The sequence below is a fragment of the Oncorhynchus nerka genome, linkage group LG4 (assembly GCF_034236695.1).
Source record: "Oncorhynchus nerka isolate Pitt River linkage group LG4, Oner_Uvic_2.0, whole genome shotgun sequence".
Classification (NCBI taxonomy): Eukaryota; Metazoa; Chordata; class Actinopteri; order Salmoniformes; family Salmonidae; genus Oncorhynchus; species Oncorhynchus nerka.
The window spans coordinates 41,820,324-41,843,468 of NC_088399.1; the positions used below are offsets into that span (position 1 = coordinate 41,820,324).

The 23,145-nt window shown below is 43.5% G+C and overlaps 1 protein-coding gene and 1 non-coding gene across 3 annotated transcripts; both read left to right on the forward strand.

The window, feature by feature from the left end:
• Positions 1-466: 466 nt before the first annotated feature.
• On the forward strand, positions 467-18,058 carry LOC115125154 (proline dehydrogenase 1, mitochondrial-like). Of its 2 annotated transcripts, XM_029654653.2 has the most exons (15): positions 467-913; positions 8,811-9,019; positions 12,024-12,058; positions 12,147-12,188; positions 12,938-13,087; positions 13,325-13,389; positions 13,495-13,611; positions 13,847-13,926; positions 14,041-14,122; positions 14,354-14,446; positions 15,102-15,248; positions 15,730-15,905; positions 16,176-16,274; positions 16,507-16,595; positions 17,006-18,058. In XM_029654653.2, exons 1-15 carry the CDS (start codon positions 563-565, stop codon positions 17,194-17,196), a joined length of 1,926 nt encoding a protein of 641 aa, XP_029510513.1. In that variant the 5' UTR covers positions 467-562; the 3' UTR covers positions 17,197-18,058. The 2 variants fall into 2 exon arrangements, with proteins under 2 accessions (XP_029510513.1, XP_029510520.1); XM_029654660.2 differs by lacking the exon at positions 12,147-12,188.
• Positions 18,059-18,193: 135 nt separating this feature from the next.
• On the forward strand, positions 18,194-18,268 carry trnaa-ugc (transfer RNA alanine (anticodon UGC)). Its single transcript has one exon. It is a non-coding gene; the product is annotated as a tRNA-Ala (tRNA).
• Positions 18,269-23,145: the final 4,877 nt, after the last annotated feature.

Genomic DNA, 23,145 nt, shown 5'->3' on the forward strand with positions numbered 1-23,145 from the left:
CACTACCACTTTGGCCAAGAAACACGAGCAATTGAGATTAGACTGGTGGAAATCTGTCCTTTGGTCTGAAGAGTCCAAATGTGGGATTTTTGGTTCCATCCGCCATGTCTTTGTGACGCAGAGTAGGTGAATGGAAGATCTCCGCATGTGTGGTTCCCACCGTGAAGCATGGAGGAGGAGGTGGGATGTGTGGGGGTGCTTTGCTGGTGACACTGTGATTTATTTAGAATTCAAGGCACACTTAACCAACATGGCTACCACAGCATTCTGCAGCTATACGCCATCTCAAGATTTATAATTCAACAACCCAAATGTCACCTTTGATTTGATTGTATTTCTTATGAAGGACATGCTGTCGCCTTATTATTTGCAGAACAGTGGGAAGGGGGAGTTCCTCATAACACCGAGTTCATGTTAAACGCGTCAGAGTAGGCGGTCCTTGCCTTATAAACACCGCGCATGCGCACCAACTCTCAGTCGAACCACGAACTAGAACTGCTATAGCCACGCGCCCTCTAACGCAATATTTATATTTTTTTACGACTTTAAATACAGCTAACTAATGTCGTACACTAAAGTAATACCAGGTCTAGTCAGGGCAAATTCTGACAACATCAAGAGAATATGCTTGTCTCAGGGGAGATTTCGGTCCACGGTCGCATCCAAGCAACGTAAGGAGGTTGAAGGAGGGAAAGAAGAGCAGCAACTTGTTGAGTGCACCGTGGTGAAAGCTGTTCAAGCAGACCTCATCAGCCAAACAAAAAATAACACCGATGCTCAAACACGGAAGATCGCAATCGACTTTGATAATACACATGAAGCGTATAAAAGTAAAGATAACATTGAGCTGCTTAGAAGTCTGTTGGTCTTCAAGCTTTGCACATTCGACTTCCTCGTTGACAAGAACAAGGAGGTAGGGACATTCTTTTGATGAGATTGTTTTTGCTACATTGTGGTTAGTAGTAAATGGTGTGGTTAGTAGAACTATGATACAAGTGATAACATTTCTGACTGTCAAATAGCCATTATTCAAAAACACGAAACGGCATGTTAACAAGGGTCCAGGGAGTCTCGCAGTGAAAAAGCTCAAATTCACTACTTTCATTAAATTGCTTGCTCTGACCTCATATTTTAGCTTGCTTTACGCGCGACCCACGTGACTACATAGCGAGCAATACAAGGATGTAGAGAGGCCAAGTACACCTGACTGCAGTGTGCAGTTCTGGGTGGGGCTCATTGTGGGCGGAGGCCCACGTTTGACCCCACCCACCGGTGTTTTTTTTGTCCATTTGAGGTTTGACAGTCACACACTGAATACGAACACACACGTTTGTGCAAGGCGTCGTAAGAAATATTATATAAAGTGGTAACAGCACATGTAACACTTTTTGGTTCATGCTATATTTGAGACAAGCTACTGATATTGTTGCAGTGAACCACATACTTGTTATGTATGTCATGTACTGGTAAAATTGTGTTGATAAATGTTATAACTTTGTAATTATATTTTTTAATTGAGCATATATATATATATATCAGTTACTACCTGGCCTGATTTATAATGCTGTTTACTTTCCTCATGAGAATGGAGACCATATAGACATACTGACAAGCTGAATGTGCTTTGTACATTAAAGCACATAGCACATAACACAGTCGCACTGGGGACTGTTTAAGGGCCTCTGGGTGCTCTTGAGGTGCCACTGGATGCTGATGGTATGTCAAGTGCTTCAGAAACTGTGTTCTGTTGATTATTGTTGCTGTGCAATAGCAACATTGAAAGTGTGTCACATTTCTACAACTGAAGCCACACTTTATGATTGTGAACTCTGGAAGAGAGGAATAATAGCAAAGTAACAAGTTATACAACTTAATTAAATACACTGATGTAACTGAAAAAAACAGGGCAAATCAAAAAACGTGAACGTCAAATATATTCAATAAACAAAGAAAGAAATTGTACCTCTGTGCCTCACTGACGCATGACCTTTGATGTGGTTGTTGACCATATATTGTTCAGCCTTATATGTGCAGAAGGGCCAGTGATGAAGTTGACTGCTGCTGCATTTTTATATTTTGGGAATCTCGCCCTCCAAAAACACACTAACGTGTCTCTATACTAGAGGCCGACCGATTAATCGGAATGGCTGATTAATTAGGGCAGATTTCAAGTTTCCATAACAATCGGAAATCTGTATTTTTGGGCGGCGATTAAAAAAATATATATATTATTATTATTATACCTTTATTTAACTAGGCAAGTCAGTTAAGAACACATTCTTATTTTCAATAATGGCCTAGGAACGGTGGGATAACTGCCTTGTTTAGGGGCAGAACGACAGATTTTCACCTTGTCAGCTCGTGGGATCCAATCTTGCAACCATACAGTTAACTAGTCCAACGCAATAATGACCTGCCTCTCTCTCGTTGCACTCCACAAGGAGACTGCCTGTTACGCGAATGCAGTAAGCCAAGGTAAGTTGCTAGCTAGCATTAAACTTATCTTATAAAGAACAATCAATTATAATCACTAGCTAACTACACATGGTTAATGATATTACTAGATATTATCTAGCGTGTCCTGCGTTGCATACAATCTGACTGAGCATACAAGTATCTAAGTATCTGACTGAGCAGTGGTAGGCAGAAGCAGGCGCGTAAACATTCATTCAAACAGCACTTTCGTGCATTTTGCCAGCAGCTCTTCATTGTGCGTCAAGCATTGGGCTGTTTATGACTTCAAGCCTATCAACTCCCGAGATGAGGCTGGTGTAACCGAAGTGAAATGGCTAGCTAGTTAGCGCGCGCTAATAGCGTTTCAAACGTCACTCGCTCTGAGCCTTCTAGTAGTTGTTCCCCTTGCTCTGCATGGGTAATGCTGCTTCGATGGTGGCTGTTGTCGTTGTGTTGCTGGTTCGAGCCCAGTGAGGAGCGAGGAGAGGGGCGGAAGCTATACTGTTACACTGGCAATACTAAAGTGCCTATTAGAACATACAATAGTCAAAGGTTAATGAAATACAAATGGTATAGAGGGAAATAGTCCTATAATTCCTATAATAACTACAACCTAAAACTTCTTACCTGGGAATATTGACTCGTGTTAAAAGGAATCACCAGATTTCATATGTTCTCATGTTCTGAGCAAGGATCTGAAACGTTAGCTTTCTTACATAGCACATATTGCACTTCTACTTTCTTCTCCAACACTTTGTTTTTGCAATATTTAAACCAAATTGAACATGTTTCATTATTTACTTGAGGCTAAATGGATTTTTTTGATGTATTATATTAAGTTAAAATAAGTGTTCATTCAGTATTGTTGTAATTGTCATTACTACATATAAATAAAAAAATCTGCCGATTAATTGGCATCGGCTTTTTTGTCCTCCAATAATCGGTATCGGCGTTGAAAAATCATAATTGTAGACCTCCACAAGTCTGGTTCATCCTTGGGAGCAATTTCCAAATGCCTGAAAGTACCACGTTCATCTGTACAAACAATAGTATGCAATTATAAACACCATGGGACCACGCAACCGCCATACCGCTTAGGAAGGAGATGTGTTCTGTCTCCTAGAAATGAACGTACTTTGGTGCGAGCGGTCGCATCTGCACTCGGTCCGCAGGTAGTATTACATTTCATTACATTTCATTATAGTACAACGGTTTGATTTGTCTAATCTTATCAATTTCTTCTTAGCTAGCTACACAGCCGTCTTTGTTTCATAGATAATTGCGTAATTATCGTATTTCGTCGTCCTAACGCAGTCTACACTGCCCTGCAGCTAGCCAGCTAGCTAACGTCCACCGTTAGCTAGTCCACCGTCTACCGATTAGCAGCACAACTATTACACTCAACCGAACGACTTGATTAGTGTAGTGTTAGCTAGCTACATAGTTGTCTTTGCTGTCTTCGTACCCAAGATAATTGTGTAGTTTAGAGTGTGTAGTTTTATGTCGTCCTTAACATAGGAGACTCTGCTAGCTAGCCAACAGCTAGCCAACGTCTACCGAACAGAACTTCTGCACTCAACAATCCGGTCGCATTTCGCTTCGCTCCACAGGTAGTATCACATTTTTCATTTCATTTCATTACAGTACAACGGAGATCGTAGCTAGCTACATAGCTAGCTACACAGCCGTCTTTGTATCAAAGATAATTGTGTAGTCTAGAGCGACTTCCTAGGTTAGTTAGCCAGCTATTGTCGTTCTTTTAACGCAACGTAACGTAATCAACACTGCTAGCTAGCCAGCTAGCCCCGAATAGCAGCACAGTAGAAACTATTACACTCAACGGAACGACTTGATTAGTGTAGTGTCAACAACGCAGCCAATGCCAACTAGCCTACTTAGTCAACAACGCAGCCTCTGCCAGCTAGCCTACTTCAGCAGTACTGTATCATTTTAATCATTTTAGTCAATAAGATTCTTGCTACGTAAGCTAACTCTCTGAACACTCGTGACGTGTAGTCCACTTGTCATTCCAATCTCCTTTGCATTAGCGTAGCCTCTTGTGTAGCCTGTCAACTATGTGTCTGTCTATCCCTGTTCTCTCCTCTCTGCACAGACCATACAAACGCTCCACACCGCGTGGCCGCGGCCACCCTAATCTGGTGGTCCCAGCGCGCACGACCCACGTGGAGTTCCAGGTCTCCGGTAGCCTCTGGAACTGCCGATCTGCGGCCAACAAGGCAGAGTTCATCTCCGCCTATGTCTCCCTCCAGTCCCTCGACTTCTTGGCACTGACGGAAACATGGATCACCACAGACAACACTGCTACTCCTACTGCTCTCTCTTCGTCTGCCCACGTGTTCTCGCACACCCCGAGAGCTTCTGGTCAGCGGGGTGGTGGCACCGGGATCCTCATCTCTCCCAAGTGGTCATTCTCTCTTTCTCCCCTTACCCATCTGTCTATCGCCTCCTTTGAATTCCATGCTGTCACAGTTACCAGCCCTTTCAAGCTTAACATCCTTATCATTTATCGCCCTCCAGGTTCCTCGGAGAGTTCATCAATGAGCTTGATGCCTTGATAAGCTCCTTTCCTGAGGACGGCTCACCTCTCACAGTTCTGGGCGACTTTAACCTCCCCACGCCTACCTTTGACTCATTCCTCTCTGCCTCCTTCTTTCCACTCCTCTCCTCTTTTGACCTCACCCTCTCACCTTCCCCCCTACTCACAAGGCAGGAAATACGCTCGACCTCATCTTTACTAGATGCTGTTCTTCCACTAACCTCGTTGCAACTCCCCTCCAAGTCTCCGACCACTACCTTGTATCCTTTTCCCTCTCGCTCTCATCCAACACTTCCCACACTGCCCCTACTCGGATGGTATCGCGCCGTCCCAACCTTCGCTCTCTCTCCCCCGCTACTCTCTCCTCTTCCATCCTATCATCTCTTCCCTCTGCTCAAACCTTCTCCAACCTATCTCCTGATTCTGCCTCCTCAACCCTCCTCTCCTCCTTTCTGCATCCTTTGACTCTCTATGTCCCCTATCCTCCAGGCCGGCTCGGTCCTCCCCTCCCGCTCCGTGGCTCGACGACTCATTGCGAGCTCACAGAACAGGGCTCCGGGCAGCCGAGCGGAAATGGAGGAAAACTCGCCTCCCTGCGGACCTGACATCCTTTCACTCCCTCCTCTCTACATTTTCCTCTTCTCTCTCTGCTGCTAAAGCCACTTTCTACCACTCTAAATTCCAAGCATCTGCCTCTAACCCTAGGAAGCTCTTTGCAACCTTCTCCTCCCTCCTGAATCCTCCTCCCCCTCCCCCTCCTCCTCTCTGCAGATGACTTCGTCAACCATTTTGAAAAGAAGGTCGACGACATCCGATCCTCGTTTGCTAAGTCAAACGACACCGCTGGTTCTGCTCACACTGCCCTACCCTGTGCTCTGACCTCTTTCTCCCCTCTCTCTCCAGATGAAATCTCGCGTCTTGTGACGGCCGGCCGCCCTACAACCTGCCCGCTTGACCCTATCCCCTCCTCTCTTCTCCAGACCATTTCCGGAGACCTCCTCCCTTACCTCACCTCGCTCATCAACTCATCCCTGACCGCTGGCTACGTCCCTTCCGTCTTCAAGAGAGCGAGAGTTGCACCCCTTCTGAAAAAACCTACACTCGATCCCTCCGATGTCAACAACTACAGACCAGTATCCCTTCTTTCTTTTCTCTCCAAAACTCTTGAACGTGCCGTCCTTGGCCAGCTCTCCCGCTATCTCTCTCAGAATGACCTTCTTGATCCAAATCAGTCAGGTTTCAAGACTAGTCATTCAACTGAGACTGCTCTTCTCTGTATCACGGAGGCGCTCCGCACTGCTAAAGCTAACTCTCTCTCCTCTGCTCTCATCCTTCTAGACCTATCGGCTGCCTTCGATACTGTGAACCATCAGATCCTCCTCTCCACCCTCTCCGAGTTGGGCATCTCCGGCGCGGCCCACGCTTGGATTGCGTCCTACCTGACAGGTCGCTCCTACCAGGTGGCGTGGCGAGAATCCGTCTCCACACCACGTGCTCACCACTGGTGTCCCCCAGGGCTCTGTTCTAGGCCCTCTCCTATTCTCGCTATACACCAAGTCACTTGGCTCTGTCATAACCTCACATGGTCTCTCCTATCATTGCTATGCAGACTACACACAATTAATCTTCTCCTTTCCCCCTTCTGATGACCAGGTGGCGAATCGCATCTCTGCATGTCTGGCAGACATATCCGTGTGGATGACGGATCACCACCTCAAGCTGAACCTCGGCAAGACGGAACTGCTCTTCCTCCCGGGAAGGACTGCCCGTTCCATGATCTCGCCATCACGGTTGACAACTCCATTGTGTCCTCCTCCCAGAGCGCTAAGAACCTTGGCGTGATCCTGGACAACACCCTGTCGTTCTCAACTAACATCAAGGCGGTGGCCCGTTCCTGTAGGTTCATGCTCTACAACATCCGCAGAGTACGACCCTGCCTCACACAGGAAGCGGCGCAGGTCCTAATCCAGGCACTTGTCATCTCCCGTCTGGATTACTGCAACTCGCTGTTGGCTGGGCTCCCTGCCTGTGCCATTAAACCCCTACAACTCATCCAGAACGCCGCAGCCCGTCTGGTGTTCAACCTTCCCAAGTTCTCTCACGTCACCCCGCTCCTCCGCTCCCTCCACTGGCTTCCAGTTGAAGCTCGCATCCGCTACAAGACCATGGTGCTTGCCTACGGAGCTGTGAGGGGAACGGCACCTCAGTACCTCCAGGCTCTGATCAGGCCCTACACCCAAACAAGGGCACTGCGTTCATCCACCTCTGGCCTGCTCGCCTCCCTACCACTGAGGAAGTACAGTTCCCGCTCAGCCCAGTCAAAATCTGTTCGCTGCTCTGGCCCCCCAATGGTGGAACAAACTCCCTCACGACGCCAGGACAGCGGAGTCAATCACCACCTTCCGGAGACACCTGAAACCCCACCTCTTTAAGGAATACCTAGGATAGGATAAAGTAATCCCTCTCACCCCCCCTCCCCCTGAAAAGATTTAGATGCACTACTGTTCCACTGGAGGTCATAAGGTGAATGCACCAATTTGTAAGTCGCTCTGGATAAGAGCGTCTGCTAAATGACTTAAATGTAAATGTTAAATGTGGTGCGAAAAGTGCAAATCAATCATAGAACAACAGCAAATGACCTTGTGAAGATGCTGGAGGTACAAACAGGCACAAAAGTATCTATATCCATAGTAAAACGAGTCCTATATCGACATAACCTGAAAGGCCGCTCAGCAAGGAAGAAGCAACTGCTCCAAAACCGCCATAAAAAGCCAGACTACGATTTGCAACTGCACATGGGGACGAAGATGGTACTTTTTGGAGAAATGTCCTCTGCTCTGATGAAACAAAAATAGTGGCCATAATGACCATTGTTATGTTTGTAGGAAAATGGGGAGGCTTACAACCCGAAGAACACCATCCCAACCGTGAAGCACGGGGGTGGCAGCATCATGTTGCTTTGCTGCAGGAGGGACTGGTGCACTTCACAAAATAGATGGCATCATGAGGAGGAAAAATTATGTGGATATATTGAAGCGACATCTGACGACATCAGTCAGGAAATTAAAGCTTGGTCGCAAATGGTTCTTCCAAATGGACAATGACCCCAAGCATACTTCCAAAGTTGTGGCAAAATTGCTTAAGGACAGTAAAGTCAAGGTACTGGAGTGGCCATCACAAAGCCCTGACCTCAATTCTATAGAAAATGTGTGGGCAGAACTGAAAAAGCATGTGCAAGCAAGGAGGCCTACAAACCTGACTCAGTTACATCAGCTCTGTCAGGGAGGAATGGTTCAATATTCACCCAACTTATTGTGGGAAGCTTGTGGAAGGCTACCTGAAACGTTTGACCCAAGTTAAACAATTGAAAGGCAATGCTACAAAATACTAATCGAGTGTATGTCAACTTCTGACCCACTGGGAATGTGATGAAAGAAATAAAAGCTGAAATAAATAATTATATTTGAATTATTATTATGACATTTCACATTCTTAAAATAAAGTGGTGATCCCAACTGACCCAAGACAGGGTATTTTTACTAGGATTAATTGTTAGTACTTGTGAAAATCTTGTCATCCAGAGTCACATATATGTATTTTCCAAGCTATAGCTCACAATATTTTAACATACAGCAGGTTTTTAAAGGACCAAAGACTTTGATCTGTTTCGTGTCTTAATTTTTGACATGGGAAAAAATATTGCGATACTGGTATCGTCACAGCCCTACAAATTTTAAGGAGCACTACTCAAGCTGGGGAGTTGTGGGTCTAACTCAGTTGATTATTTGCTCTGTCTCAGTTGATGGACCTCAGCAAGAAAGTGTTTGGCAAGCGGCTGTTTGAGAGGCTGATGAAGATGACGTTCTACGGGCAGTTTGTAGCTGGGGAGGACCATAACTCCATCAAGCCTCTGATCCGTAAGAACCAGGCCTTTGGCGTGGGGTCAGTCCTGGATTACAGTGTGGAGGAGGACCTGACGCAAGAGGAGGCAGAGAAGAAGGAGATGGAGTAAGTAGTCTCTGTCATCCCTAGTCTATATCTCACAAACCCGGCCTCTATAACTCTAATAAAGGATATAGGGCTCCACACTTCAAACACAAGCTTCAACATTTTCTAGTTTCATAAGTTATTGATTAGGAATCATTGATTTATTTATAGCTATGTGCTATGGAGTGAGATGCCTATATTGCTACCTCAGTGGCCACTATGTAAACATGTTATGCAATTGACCTACGGCAAAATGCCACTGTCAAAATCACCCTATCTGATCCAATACTATTTGGCAAGGTTACGGCATACAGTTCCATATGTTGTACTTTTCTCTGATTTTACTGTAGGTTCTCCCTGCTATGTCTGTCTCTCTCCCTCTGAAACCCACAGCCTAACACACGTTTCATATTCATTAATACCGGTGTTTACAACGTCCCACCATAAAACATTTTTCTTGCGTCACTTTCAGTATCTGACGTTGCCCAGCAATACTCAGACACTATTGGTCAGTTCAGACATACCCCTCTCGCCAGATTTGTTGAGCTGAAGGAGCACATTTATTCCAGTCCCTTTGAGAATGCAGTCACAAGCCAGCCTTGTTGGGTAACTTGACGCAGCCTTTCAAAGGAAGCCCAGGGAGTGTTATGTGATGTGTTTTGGAAAGCAGCCCTCTCCTGTTTGGTCAGGGATTTTCTTAGACGGGCTATGCACACATTCAAGCTGAACTAACAATCGGAACACTGAAGCGGGCCCACTGAATGGTTCCAATTAAAGTGTACATTTGAGGAAGGGGCTTGAGTCCAGCAGAAATACATTCAATGTTAACAAATGTTATATTTTGTGTTACAGAAAGATTCAGTGATGCATACCATTTATGCATGCATAGCGCGCATTTCGTCATTAAAAACATGTTGCAGAACACATGTTGTGAACAAAATCCTGCTTTCTCCATCAACTCAACCATAAGGAAATGTCCATATATGACAGTATTGGGGTCTACAAATCATTGCAAGTTATGGAACAGCCTAGAGAAGGCTGTGTACTAGGTGGCTCAGTATTTTGGGTTACCCATCAGCCAGCTGCATCCCTCTCCATCTCCCCTGGTTTCTGATGTAAAATAATGATTAGGGAAGGAGTTGCTGCATAGTAATGTCTCAGCAACAGGTCAAAGGTGAGCCAGGGGGTGGGGTGATGGATGGTGGATGGGAATAACAGTGAATGGGTTAGTGATACCATCAAAGACAAACTTGGTAACATTCTGGCCTTACCTCATAATTGCTGTGGAACTCTTCACGTGAGGAGACTAATCTGCACCTTTAGAGCCAAACTTCATGGATGGAATAACGCAAAACATCCTCTCCTCTCGTGTTAATAATTGGATGTACCAGGGTGAAGGATGACTCATATTCACTGGAATTGTTCAGACAAGTAAGGCTTTAACACCCCCTTAACGTGATGATGGTCCGTCCGTACAGGATCAACCTGAATTAATCATTGTGGGAGTGTACCAGAGTTCCGGTCAACCTTTTCTTTTTATTAATGTTGGCAAAGGACATGCTTTGAGTTTCAAATGTCAAATTTCCATTGAGATTGTAGAGTTCAGCCTGTGCAATTATTTATCCCCAGATAACATTTAGTGATGTTGTAAAAAATAGATAGCTACATATCACAATATTTTTTGGGGACAATATTATATACACTGAGTATACAAAACATTTTTCCATGACATAGACTAACCAGGTGAAAGCTATGATCCCTTATTGATGTCACTTGTTAAATCCACTTAAATCAGTGTAGATGAAGGGGAGGAGACAGGTTAAAGAAGGATTTTTAAGCCTTGAGACAATTCAGACATGGATTGTGTATATGTGCCTTTCAGAGGGTGAATGGGCAAGACAAAATATTTAAGTGCCTTTGAACAGGGTTTGGTAGTAGGTGCCCTGACAAATTGAGGCTCTTCTGGGGTCAAAGGGGGTATAACTCAATATTAGGAAGGTGTTCCTAATGTTTTGTATACTCAGTGTAGATATTTGACTCCAAGTATCGATTGTGGAAAATAAATAATACAAATAACATGTGTTACTGTATGTAGAGCTTGTCGGATCTACTTGCGCCAAAACTCCAATATTTTTCATCCTATAGCTTGTTGTCCATCTTCTTTTTAAACAGTGAGCCAACATTTTTTCAACACTTTCATTTCCCTGACTGATCAAAACCCGTTTTCTCATGCTCTTTCTTGTTCCTCTGCAGCAGACATATAGTGAGCAATATGCTTGGGACAGCAAATCACGGTATCGAATGGCAATACATATAGAATTGTGAGAATCGCAATACATATTGTATCGGCACATAAAGTATCGCGATCGTATCGTGAGGCCCCTGTCAATTCCCAGCCCTAATAACATTGAGCGATGCAGCCACTGAGACAACAAATAGCTCAAGGAGATCAATTCAGTAATGTGCTAATGAGAGCTCAATATCCTTCATTTTATTCAAGCTTGGGTTTTAGAGTGGTGGATCTAGACTGGATTAACCTAGGCCATGTGTGATGCACTGAGGTTTAGAAACAGCCCCCCTTGTGACTCACAGTCAGCACTCTGTTATCAGAAGTCCACAACAGCACAAGAGATCAAATAGCAGGACATTTGTACTTCTACCTAACGTTAGGTCCCCTGTGCTGCCAAGCGTACCGTTTATAGCACAGTCAACATATTGGCACACACACTGGATAGGTTGTAAAACGCCGTGCTCAAACTGATATTAACAGCTCCTGCATGGGGAGCCTGTCACAAGACGTGATAATCTTTAGCGCATGACCTTGAGTTATGAAATTCAAACTCCTAATGCATTTGAAAACCTCATCTTACACCTTATCTACGTACTTCAACGTGATGTCCAACATCTTATATGGTACTAAACACCTGAACACATTTACAGTTATCATTTGCTGTTATAGTAGCGGTGGCAGACCGGCATTGATATTAGACCTAATAGTGTTAATTTGATGTTTCATCTGTTTCAGCTCCTGTGTGTCTGAAGCTGAGAAAGAAAGCCCAGGTGTGTATTTGCTGGCGGAATGTCAAAAGTTGTCATTTACAGTACTTTATGATGGACTTGTTTTTAATGTGTACTTAATTTGTTGCAGTGCCAGCTGGAGAACACTTTGTAATGCAGGAACATGACTACAGTAAATGTTACTACTTGACAGACTTTCATTTATTTCTGGTGCATCAAGCAATCTGGTTGGTGGATGTGGGGGGAGTGAAAGCAGCGGGGGTCACGTTGCCAAAATGTCTGTTACTTCAGCCGTGTGTCTGAATGCTAACCTCCTGGGTCTATGCCAGCGGTCATTTAAGGGTTGATATAGGACTCTTATAGCAGGTGACATGAGAGTTTGCATGGTTGAGGCAAGTGGTTTCATCTGTATTTATTCTGGAGGCTAGGAGAGGGGTTAAAAGGGGCAGATATGCATGTTAAGTTAGGGAGAAGCTGAAACCCTGGTTCATGTCATGTGTTGCATGTTTTTGGGCCCTGGACTTAAATGTATGTAACTCTCCCCCATGTCGTTTTTTCTGAGTGGCACTAGATATCTAAACATCTATTTTCTTTGACTTCTTTTGACGAATTGTCCACATTTCCAAAAATGGGATGGTATGCATATGAGTCAGTGAAAAGAAGCACAGTCCTGCTCATGCATGTGTTTATGCTGATATATGCTAAGACTGATGTCACTGTTGCCACACGTTCTAAAGAAAAAGATCTTCAGGTATCTGTGCCAAATTAGAACCGCGGTAGATGATTTAGGCGACGGTGGTGTGGGTTCATTCCTATTGACACTAGGCTACTCCTGTCCTTTTCTCCCAGTGGCCGGTGTGGCTAGTCTAGAAGAAAGTCTGGTCGCCTAGATAGACGTCTCATGTTGTCTTCTGACTGTAGGCGTTGACCACCGTGAGAAGAAGTACAAGGCCCACCGTCAGTTTGGGGACCGTCGTGGGGGCGTGGTCAGTGCCAGGACCTACTTCTATGCTGACGAGGCCAAGTGTGACGCCCAGATGGAGACCTTCCTGAACTGCATCAAAGCGTCAGGCGAGCACACAATAAAAATGCAGTGACTGCATCTCAATTCATGCCATTTTTCTAAACGTCTTTGAAAGGTCAACCTAACAATCCTTGAAAGGTCAAACTCATTGCAGACTCTTTGCAGATGTTCTTCTATCATGCTTAATATGATTCTTATGATCTGTTTTTCAATGGTGTTGTTGCTGCACTAAATATTATGTTGCTGCACTAAATATTATGTTGTATCTTCATTATTCCTCTCAGGGGGGGCCTCTGTAGATGGATTTTCTGCCATTAAGATGACTGCCCTGGGCCGCCCACAGTTTCTGGTGTGTACACTGGCTTTTTAGCCCTTGATTTAACATTGGCCGTGATCGTGACAGTCCAGATTTATTTGTATAAAATGGTGCCCTTTCTGCTTCTCCCCTCTCCAGCTCCAGTTCTCAGAGGTGCTGGTGAAATGGAGGAGGTTCTTCAACCTCCTAGCAGCACAGCAAGGGAAGTCTGGCATGGATGCACTGGAGCAGAAACTGGAACTGGAACAGCTGAAGGTGCGTATCGCCTGGAGCAACACTCAAAGTAGAGATGTGACTGAGGTCAAGCAGATTCCCAGCTACTGAAAAGACTCCCTAGCGCTAACAGACTTTATTTATGTGACAGCCTGTATGGTTTCTTTGAGACAAAAACACCTGTGGGGGAAAAATGCTAGTAATTCCTTCTATCCTTAATGTTTCATCAGTATTAGGCTAGTTATTGAAATTATTTAAAAAATGTTGTTTCCCGTAGGAGAGTTTGACTAAGCTGGGTGTTGGAAATAAAGACGACATTGAGAACTGGTTTACTGGAGAGAAACTGGGCTCATCAGGGTAAGAGGTTAAACTCACCTGGAATGTAATCATGAGCACAAAGTCTATCTACTATACAATGGAAAGGATGTGTGTATAGGACTGGACTTGACTTTGAATCATCATGTTCTCCAGAACAATAGACCTCCTGGACTGGAATAGCTTGATCAACGACAGAACAAAGATCTCAAACTTGCTCGTCATTCCCAACGTTGAGGTGAGCTAGCCACATATTACACATTTACATACATTTACATACATATCCTTACAATATTTAACATGCAGCCATACTATCCACCTGAATTTGTTTGTACACAGAAACTCGAAGCACAAGTCCATCCATCCATGCAGAGTGTACATACATTATATGCATGCATACATTAATGCATTTTGTAGTTCAAGTCAAAGTTTACTCTTAATGAAATGTGCGTTTCCGCTGGTCTTCTAGAATGGTCAGCTGGAGCCTCTGTTGAGGAAGTTCACTGTTGAAGAGGAGAAACAGATGAAGAGGATGCTGCAGAGAGTGGATGTTCTGGCCAAGGTAAGGCGATTCTAGAGTTCAGTATAGGGCACTGTTGCCAAACATGGTTTTACAATTCAACAGTTGTTTAACGACCGTATATTGACCCAGCTGTTCACATATGAATTGGATCATGGGATGCAGTGCATCTCACATTTTACGAGAAACCTCAGTGAGCAGGCCAGGCCGTACGTTAGTTTATTGGAAATAAACCTTTTGTCAATAGTTTTGTTTGTCAGATTTACTAACTTCAAAAAAGAATAACGCAACTTCAGAAATGTCGTCATTGTTGGGAAAGGTTTCAGCCCCCTCTGTTTGAATTATAATTGCCCTCCTCCAATAGGAGCAAGAGTCTACTTCTATGACGTGTTGTATCCAGAGTCTGTTTGCTCTGAAGTGAGTCTCTATAGATAAAAGTAATAGCTTGGTCCCTAGATATTACGTTATCATGGCTGTACTAAAGGCAACAGTAGATGGCAGTGGCCAAGTGCCTCCAAATGCTCAGCAACAGAAAAGAAGGCATAACATGACCACTGAAATGTTTCAAGTGATCCAGACAAATTGCTTCACTTTTGTGTTGAAGTAAAGCACCATTTGTATCCCAGGGGGTACCTAGGGTTACAGCTGACTATCAGCGGAGGTTAACACAAGGCTGTTGTTGATTTTCATATCCCAGCATGCAGTGGACAATGGGGTGAGGCTGATGGTGGACGCTGAGCAGACATACTTTCAGCCGGCCATCAGCAGACTGACCCTGGAGATGCAGAGGATCTTCAACAGAGAGAAGCCCATCATCTTTAATACCTACCAGTGCTATCTCAAGGTGAGTCCTTGACACCGTCCTCAACACCCCCCCCCCCCCATCTCTCTGGTTGTTGTTTATCTTCATGTTCCTTGCATTTTTGTCAAGCTCGGGACTGTTGGGACTACATGTACAATCTCATAGATGATGTAGCGTCGGGAGGCCATCTGTCTGTGTATGGACTTGTCATGCCCCTAGGAATAGAGGAAAACAGATTTCATAACCCCTTTCATAGTTAACCCATAAAAGCCTTCCATATTTAACCTATAAAAGACCAACCTACTATATAAACCTTTTAAACCTGCTATATCCATGTTTATGCTGCATCTTTGTAGTTTTATGATAAGGTGTGTACACATAAATCTGATATGAACATATTAAACAAAAATTACATGACTGTGTTCCTCATTTACCCTTTATAAGAGATGTAATGGACACTCTGGTGATTTGTGTTGTTAACCGTAGCGTTATATAATTGTGTGACCTATTATGACTTCTACAGGAAGCGTATGACAATGTGTCTGTGGACGTGGAGCTGTCCCGGCGTGAGGGCTGGTACTTTGGGGCCAAGCTGGTTCGCGGCGCCTACATGTACCAGGAGAGGAGCAGAGCGGAGGAAATCGGTTATGAGGACCCCATCAACCCAGATTACGAGGCCACCAATAGAATGTACCACAAGTAAGGCCCATAAATGTGCTACGGTGTGAAGTTGCCCTTAGGTACAGATCTAGGATCAGCTTCCCACCCCCGATTTTAACCTTAACCATTAGTGTGGAAAATGCTAAACTGACCTAAGATCAACTTCACCCTACTCCCAGTGGCGTTCTGTGTGACTTTAGTAACTTGGTATTTACTTGTTTGAATAGGGATATGCATTATGTGATGAAGTCATTATATCAGATCACTGGATTAGCTGAAGTTCATTGTCTCTTCCCTGATCCTCTGAAGGTGTTTAGAGTTTGTGTTGGAGGAGATCGACCACAACAGAAAGGCTAATGTCATGGTGGCTTCACACAACGAGGACACTGTCAAATTCACCCTGGGAAAGTAAGGCCAGCCTCTGGGCTTTATTCAATCAAGAGGCAGTTAGACTCGTTTAGGGTAGGACGTGCATCAGCTAGTGAATTCGTACATACATGTTGTTACACAAAACACCAAAACAATAGTGACACAACTTCATAGAAAGCAAATGTATAATATAAATGCTTATGTCAGTGAGGTGATGTTTATTATTATTATTATGTTTTTGAATATTTGCAACCCGTCTGTGTTTTGGCAGGATGAACGAGATGGGTCTGTCCCCCACTGAGAAAAAGGTCTATTTTGGACAGCTGCTCGGCATGTGTGACCAGATAAGCTTCCCTCTAGGTACAATAATATCAACACGGTACTGTAGATTGTTGCTGTATAGTCAATGGGTTTATTGGAGATGAAGATTTATTGATTGGCATTTTGGTTAGGAATCTTCTGAGAGAAATCTTCAGAGTTCTTGCAGGCAAGCCTCCTTTAGGCCTCCATACCACAGACTCAACTATAGATGACTACGAAACAAACAACGTCAGGATCTCCCTCAGTCACCTTATACCATACCATAGTTCTCCTTACACATTTGGTTGTTATATATAATACTGCTTTCTATTGTTTTGCAAAATTAGTTTAGAAACTAAAACGTTTAGACAAAAATAACTCAGGTTTTTTGTGCTCGGGTGAAACATATTGCCTGTTGTTGTAGCTTCTCCAGTCACGTAACATGTTTCACTCTCCGTCTCTGAGAATAGGCCAGGCTGGATTCCCAGTGTACAAGTACGTCCCCTACGGCCCAGTCAACGAGGTCATCCCCTACCTGTCACGCCGTGCCCTGGAGAACAGGGGCTTCATGAAGGGATCCCAGAGGGAGCGCAGCCTGCTGTGGAAGGAGCTCAAACGCAGGATGCTCAACGGACAGATCCTCTACAAGCCTGTGTACTGACTGAGCTGACTGACTGGCACACCAGCACTCTGCCCCTTTTTAAAACATTCCAGTGTCTTAACTGAACCTGCCCTGGTCACAATGGAGGAACCCGAACTGCCACTTAATTGGAATTTTCACATAGTTATGCACTGATGTCAATGGGAGACTAAAGTGAAAATTTGACTTCCAGTAAATGGAAGTTAGGGTTTACCCCTGTGGCTTTAGAATGTACTGTAGGTAGGTGTGTCTAGTACTGAGATATGATCCTAATGCCAAGTGACCCTCTACTTTCCTTTTGCTCTATTTATTGCTGTTGAAAGTGTCCTTATTATATACCATGATCCTTATCCACTGCTTTTGTCATGGTTTAGTGGCTTACAGTGGCTTGTGAAAGTATTCACCCCCTTGGCATTTTTCCTATTTTGTCTTCATGGTGCCGCTTGCTTGGTGGTGCACCTTGCTTCGTGGTGTTGCAGACTCTGGGGCCTTTCAAAACAGGTGTATATATACTGAGATCATGTGAAAGATCATGTGACACTTAGATTGCACACAGGTGGACTTTATTTAAATTATGTTACTTCTGAAGGTAATTGGTTGCACCAGATATTATTTAGGGGCTTTATAGCAAAGGGGGTGAATACATATGCACACACCACTTTTACTTTTTAATTTTTTTTTAAACAAGGTTTTTTTTTCACGCTATTTTGTGTATGTCCATTACATGAAATCCAAATAAAAATCCATTTAGATCACAGGTTGTAATGCAACAAAATAGGAAGAATGCCTAGGGGGGTGAATACTTTTGCAAGGCACTGTATTCGGTGGTATTTTTTATGTAAATAACTTATTGAGTGGTTGTATTAAACTGTATTTGACTGCAGATTTTTTCTGGATTTATTTAGGCTCCTCTTTAATGTGTCCATTGTCTTTGTGTTTCATTTCATGTTCAGAAACAGTTTTGTCAAAATGGAGTTGCCTGTTTTAGAGATTCTCTGGTACTTACAGTGTGTACATGGTCCTGTGTGGCTCAGTTGGTAGAGCATTGGCGCTTGCAACGCCAGGGTTGTGGGTTTGATTCCCACGGAGGACAAGTATGACAAATGTTTCCACTCACAACTGTAAGTTGCTCTGGATAGGAGTGTCTGCCAAATTATGTAAAATGTATAATTTTTAGCCAGTAGTTCTGAAATTAGAGCACACAAGTTAATAGTGGTCTACATCAGATACAGTGCATTCGGAAAGTATTCAGACCCCTTCCCCTTTTCCACATTTTGTTACGTTACAGCCTTATTCTATTTTCAAAAAGTTTTGGGACACTGTAAAGTTCATGGAGAATAAGAGCACCTCCTCCCAGCTGCCCACTGCACTGAGGCTAGGAAACACTGTCATCACTGATTAAATCCACGATAATTGAGAATTTCAAGAACATTTCTCTACGGCTGGCCATGCATTCCACCTGGCTACCCCAACCCTGGCCAACAGCTCTGCACCCCCGCAGCAACTGGCCCAAATCAATCTGGACCATCTCTTCCTAAAATTATCCACCACCATTGTTGCAACCTCTATTACTACCGTAATTTCTGGATTATTAAGCGCACCTGAATATAAAACGCACCCACTGAATTATTAAAAAATATGTATTTTGTACATAAATAAGCCCGCACATGTCTATAAGCCGCAGGTGCCTACCGGTACATTGAAACAAATTCACTTTACACAGCCTTTAAACGAAATACGGGTTGTAACAAAAATAAATAGGCTTTAACGAAACATGGCTTGTAACAAAAATTAAACCGTAGCCTACCAAGAAAGTAATTGGTCACTATCTTCCTCCTCCTGTGCACTGAAACCACTGAAGTCATCTCCTTCGGTGTCGGAGTTGAATAGCCTCAGAATTGCTTCTCTCGTCACTTTCATCCGGCTGAGCTCATGCTTCCCCTTCAACACGCAGCAGTCCAGCCTTTCGAAACCCGTTGATGATAGTGGATTTTTTGACAATGCTCCACGCTGTCAGGACCCACTGGCAGACTTGACCATAAATTGCTCTTCGCATGCGGCCCGTTTTAGTGAAGGATTTCTCCCCACTTGTCATCCAAGCCTCCCACTGAACACCGAGCTCCACCTTAAATGCACGATTTACACTGATGTCGAGTGGCTGCAAATACTTTGGGCCATCTGCTTTTCTTCCCTCTGAAAGCTTTTGTTGTCTTTTTGCACTGAGTCAGTTCCTCACGCTGCTGTTTCCAACGTCTTATCATCGACTCATTAAGGCCAATCCAACAGCCAGATCGATGCCTTCAACTTGAAAGCTGCATCATATGCATTTCTCCGTGTCTTTGCCATGATGAGGGTGACAAATTACTACTGTAATCAGAATGATGGGAAGTTTGAGCACGCTCGATTTACGTCACATTATATGACGGTGCTCAGTTTTTTTGAAAGCGGGAAAAATCCATAAATTAGCCGCGTCATTGTATAAACCGCGAGGTTCAAAGCCTGGGAATAAAGTAGCGGTTTATAGTCCGGAAATTACGGTAGTTTGTTCAATCTCTCTTTCATATCGTCTGAGATTAACCCTAACCAACCATTTTGAATCCCACCGTACCTTTTCCACTGTGTAATCCAGTTTCCGAGCTGGTCATGGGTGCACCTCAAGGTCCTAAACGATATCATAACCGCCATCAATAAAAAACAGAACTGTGCCCCCATCTTTATCGACCTGGCCAAGGCTTTCGACTCTGTCAATCACTGTATTCTTAGCGGCAGACTCAACAGCCTTGGCCAGTTTCTCTAATGACTGCCTCGCCTGGTTCACCAACTACTTCTCAGATAGAGTTCAGTGTGTCAAATTGAAGGGCCTGTTGTCCCGACCTCTGGCAGTCTCTATGGGGGTGCCACAGGGTTCCATTCTCGGACTGACTCTTTTCTATGTTTCTATCAATGATGTCGATCTTGCTGCGGGTGATTCTTTGATCCACCTCTACGCATACGACACCATTCTGTATACATCTGGCCCTTCTTTGGACACTGTTAACAAACCTCCAAACGACCTTCAAAGCCATACAATGCTCCTTCCGTGGCCTCCAACTGCTCTTAAATGCTAGTAAAACTAAATGCATGCTCTTCAACCGATCGCTGCACGCACCCGCCCGCCCGACGAGCATCACTACTCTGAACGGTTCTGACTTAGAATATGTGGACAACTATAAATACCTAGGTATCTGGCTAGACTATAAACTCTCCTTCCAGAGTCATATCAAGCATCTCCAATCCAAAATGAAATCTAGAATTGGCTTCCTATTTCGCAACAAAGCCTCCTTCACTCATACTGCCAAACATACCCTCGTAAAACTGACTATCCTACCGATCTTTGACTTCGGCGATGTCATTTACAAAATAGCCTCCAACACTACTCAGCAAATTGGCTGCAGTCTATCACAGTGCCATCCGTTTGTCACCAGAGCCCCATATACTACCCACCACTGCGACCTGTATGATCTCATTGGCTGGTCCTCGCTACATATTCGTCGCCAAACCCACTGGCTCCAGGTCATCTATAAGTCTTTGCTAGGTAAAGCTCCGCCTTATCTCAGCTCACTGGTCACCATAGCAACACCCACCTGTAGCACGTGCTCCAGGAGCTATATTTCACTGGTCATCCCCAAAACACCTGCTTTGGCCGCTTTTCCTTCCAGTTCTCTGCTGCCAATGACTGGAACAAATTGCAAAAATCACTGAAGTTGGAGACATATCTCCCTCTCTAACTTTAAGCATCAGCTGTCAGAGCAGCTTACCGATCGCTGCAGCTGTACACATCCCATCTGTAAATAGCCTATCCAACCAACTACCTACCTCATCCCATATTTGTTTTTGTTTTTCTGTTATTTTTTGCACACCAGTATTTCTCCTTGCACATCCTCATCCGTCACTCCAGTGTTAATTGCTAAATTGTAATTACTTCGCCACTATGGCTTAACCTCCTTACTTCATTTGCACACACTGTATACCGATTTTTCTATTGTGTTATTGACTGTATGCTTGTTTATCCCATGTGTAACTCTGTGTCGTTGTTTTTGTTGCACTACTTTGCTTTATCTTGGCCAGGTCGCAGTAGTAAATGAGAACCTGTTCTCAACTGGTCTACCTGGTTATTAAAGTTATTAAAATAAAAATTCTAAAACTGATTACATTTTTCACATCAATCTACACACAGTACTCCATAATGGCAAAGCAAAAAACAGAAAATTAAAAATTTTCTTTAAAATTCTAAATTTTTTAGACATGTTTGCCAATTTATACCAAATACACAAATACCTTATTTACATAAGTATTCAGACCCTTTGCTGTGAGACTCGAAATTGAGCTCAGGCACATCCTGTTTCCATTGATCATCCTTGAGATGTTTCTACAACTTGATTGGATTCCATGTGTGGTGAATTCAATTGATTGGACATGATTTTGAAAGACACACACCTGTCTATGTACGGTCCAACAGTTGACAGTGCATGTCAGAGCAAAAACCAAGCCATGAGGTTGAAGGGATTGTCCTTAAAGCTCAGAGACAGGATTGTGTCGAGGCACAGTGGCCTCCATCATAATTAAATGGAATAGGTTTGGAACCACCAGCTGGCTGCCCAGCCAAACTGAACAAGAGGAAGCCACTCCTCAGTAAAAGGCGCATGACAGCACGCTTGGACTTTGCCAAAAGGCACCTAAAGGACTTTCAGACCATGAGAAACAAGATTCTCTGGTCATGTGATTTGTTCACGTGTTCATATGTGTCTGAAAACCATGTGTTTTAGGTAGTATGATATAATGACAGAGTCTTATTCAGATGTTCTCCAATTTGCTTAAGGAATAAATCATGCCAATGAGAAAAGTCCTGTGCATGTTATTCTTGAGTTTTGCAATGTTTGTCGCTGATAATAGTTTGAGAGAAGGTCTATCAACACGTTATCTTAATGCAAATATACTTTTTTTTTTAGAAAGGGAAATGTCTAATCTTTTAGGGTATTGATGAGAAGATGGAGCTCATGCTTTGTCAAATGATAAGCAGTGTTTTGTTGAGTTATAATTTCAGTTCAGTTGTTGTTGCCTCAACTGTCATATCTGTGTGTATCGGAAATCAGATGTTAATGTAGATTGTTTATCAAATAATATGCCATTCAGATACTGTATCACCAAACTATTTAATGTTTGGGATAGGGGGCAGCATTTTCACGTTTGGATGAAAAGCATGCCCAGAGTAAACTGCCTGCTACTCAGTTCCAGTTGCTAATATATGCATATTATTGGTAGATCTGGATAGAAAACACTGACGTTTCTAAAACTATTTGAATGATGTCTGTGAGTATAACAGAACTCATATGGCAGGCGAAAACCTGAGAAAAATCCAACCAGGAAGTGGGAAATCTGAGGTTTGTAACTCTTTGCCTATCGAATATACAGTGTCTATGGGGTCAAATTGCACTTCCTAAGGCTTCCACTAGATGTCAACAGTCTTTAGAACCTTGTTTGATGCTTCTACTAGGAGGGGGAATGAGAGGGGATTGAGTCCGTGGTCTGTCTGAGTGCCACGAGCTGGTCATGTGCATTCACATGAGAGTTAGCTTGAGTTCCATTGCATTTCTGAAGACAAAGGAATTCTCTGGTTGGAAATTTATTGTAGATTTATGATAAAAACATCCTAAAGATTGATTCTATACTTCGTTTGACATGTTTCTACGAACTGTAGAACTTTTTGGACTTTTCGTCTGAACTAAGTGATCGCGCATTGAGCATTTGGATTACTGGGCTAAACATGCGAACAAAAAGGAGTTGTTTAATTAATGAAAAGGTGAACAATAAATGAAAAATGAACAAATGAATGTCTGTATGTAGTTGTTTTCACACTGATGTGTAAAGCATGCAATGTTTTTTTTGTTGCAGGATTCATGTTACCTGTCCCGTGAATGAAAAAAACATTCT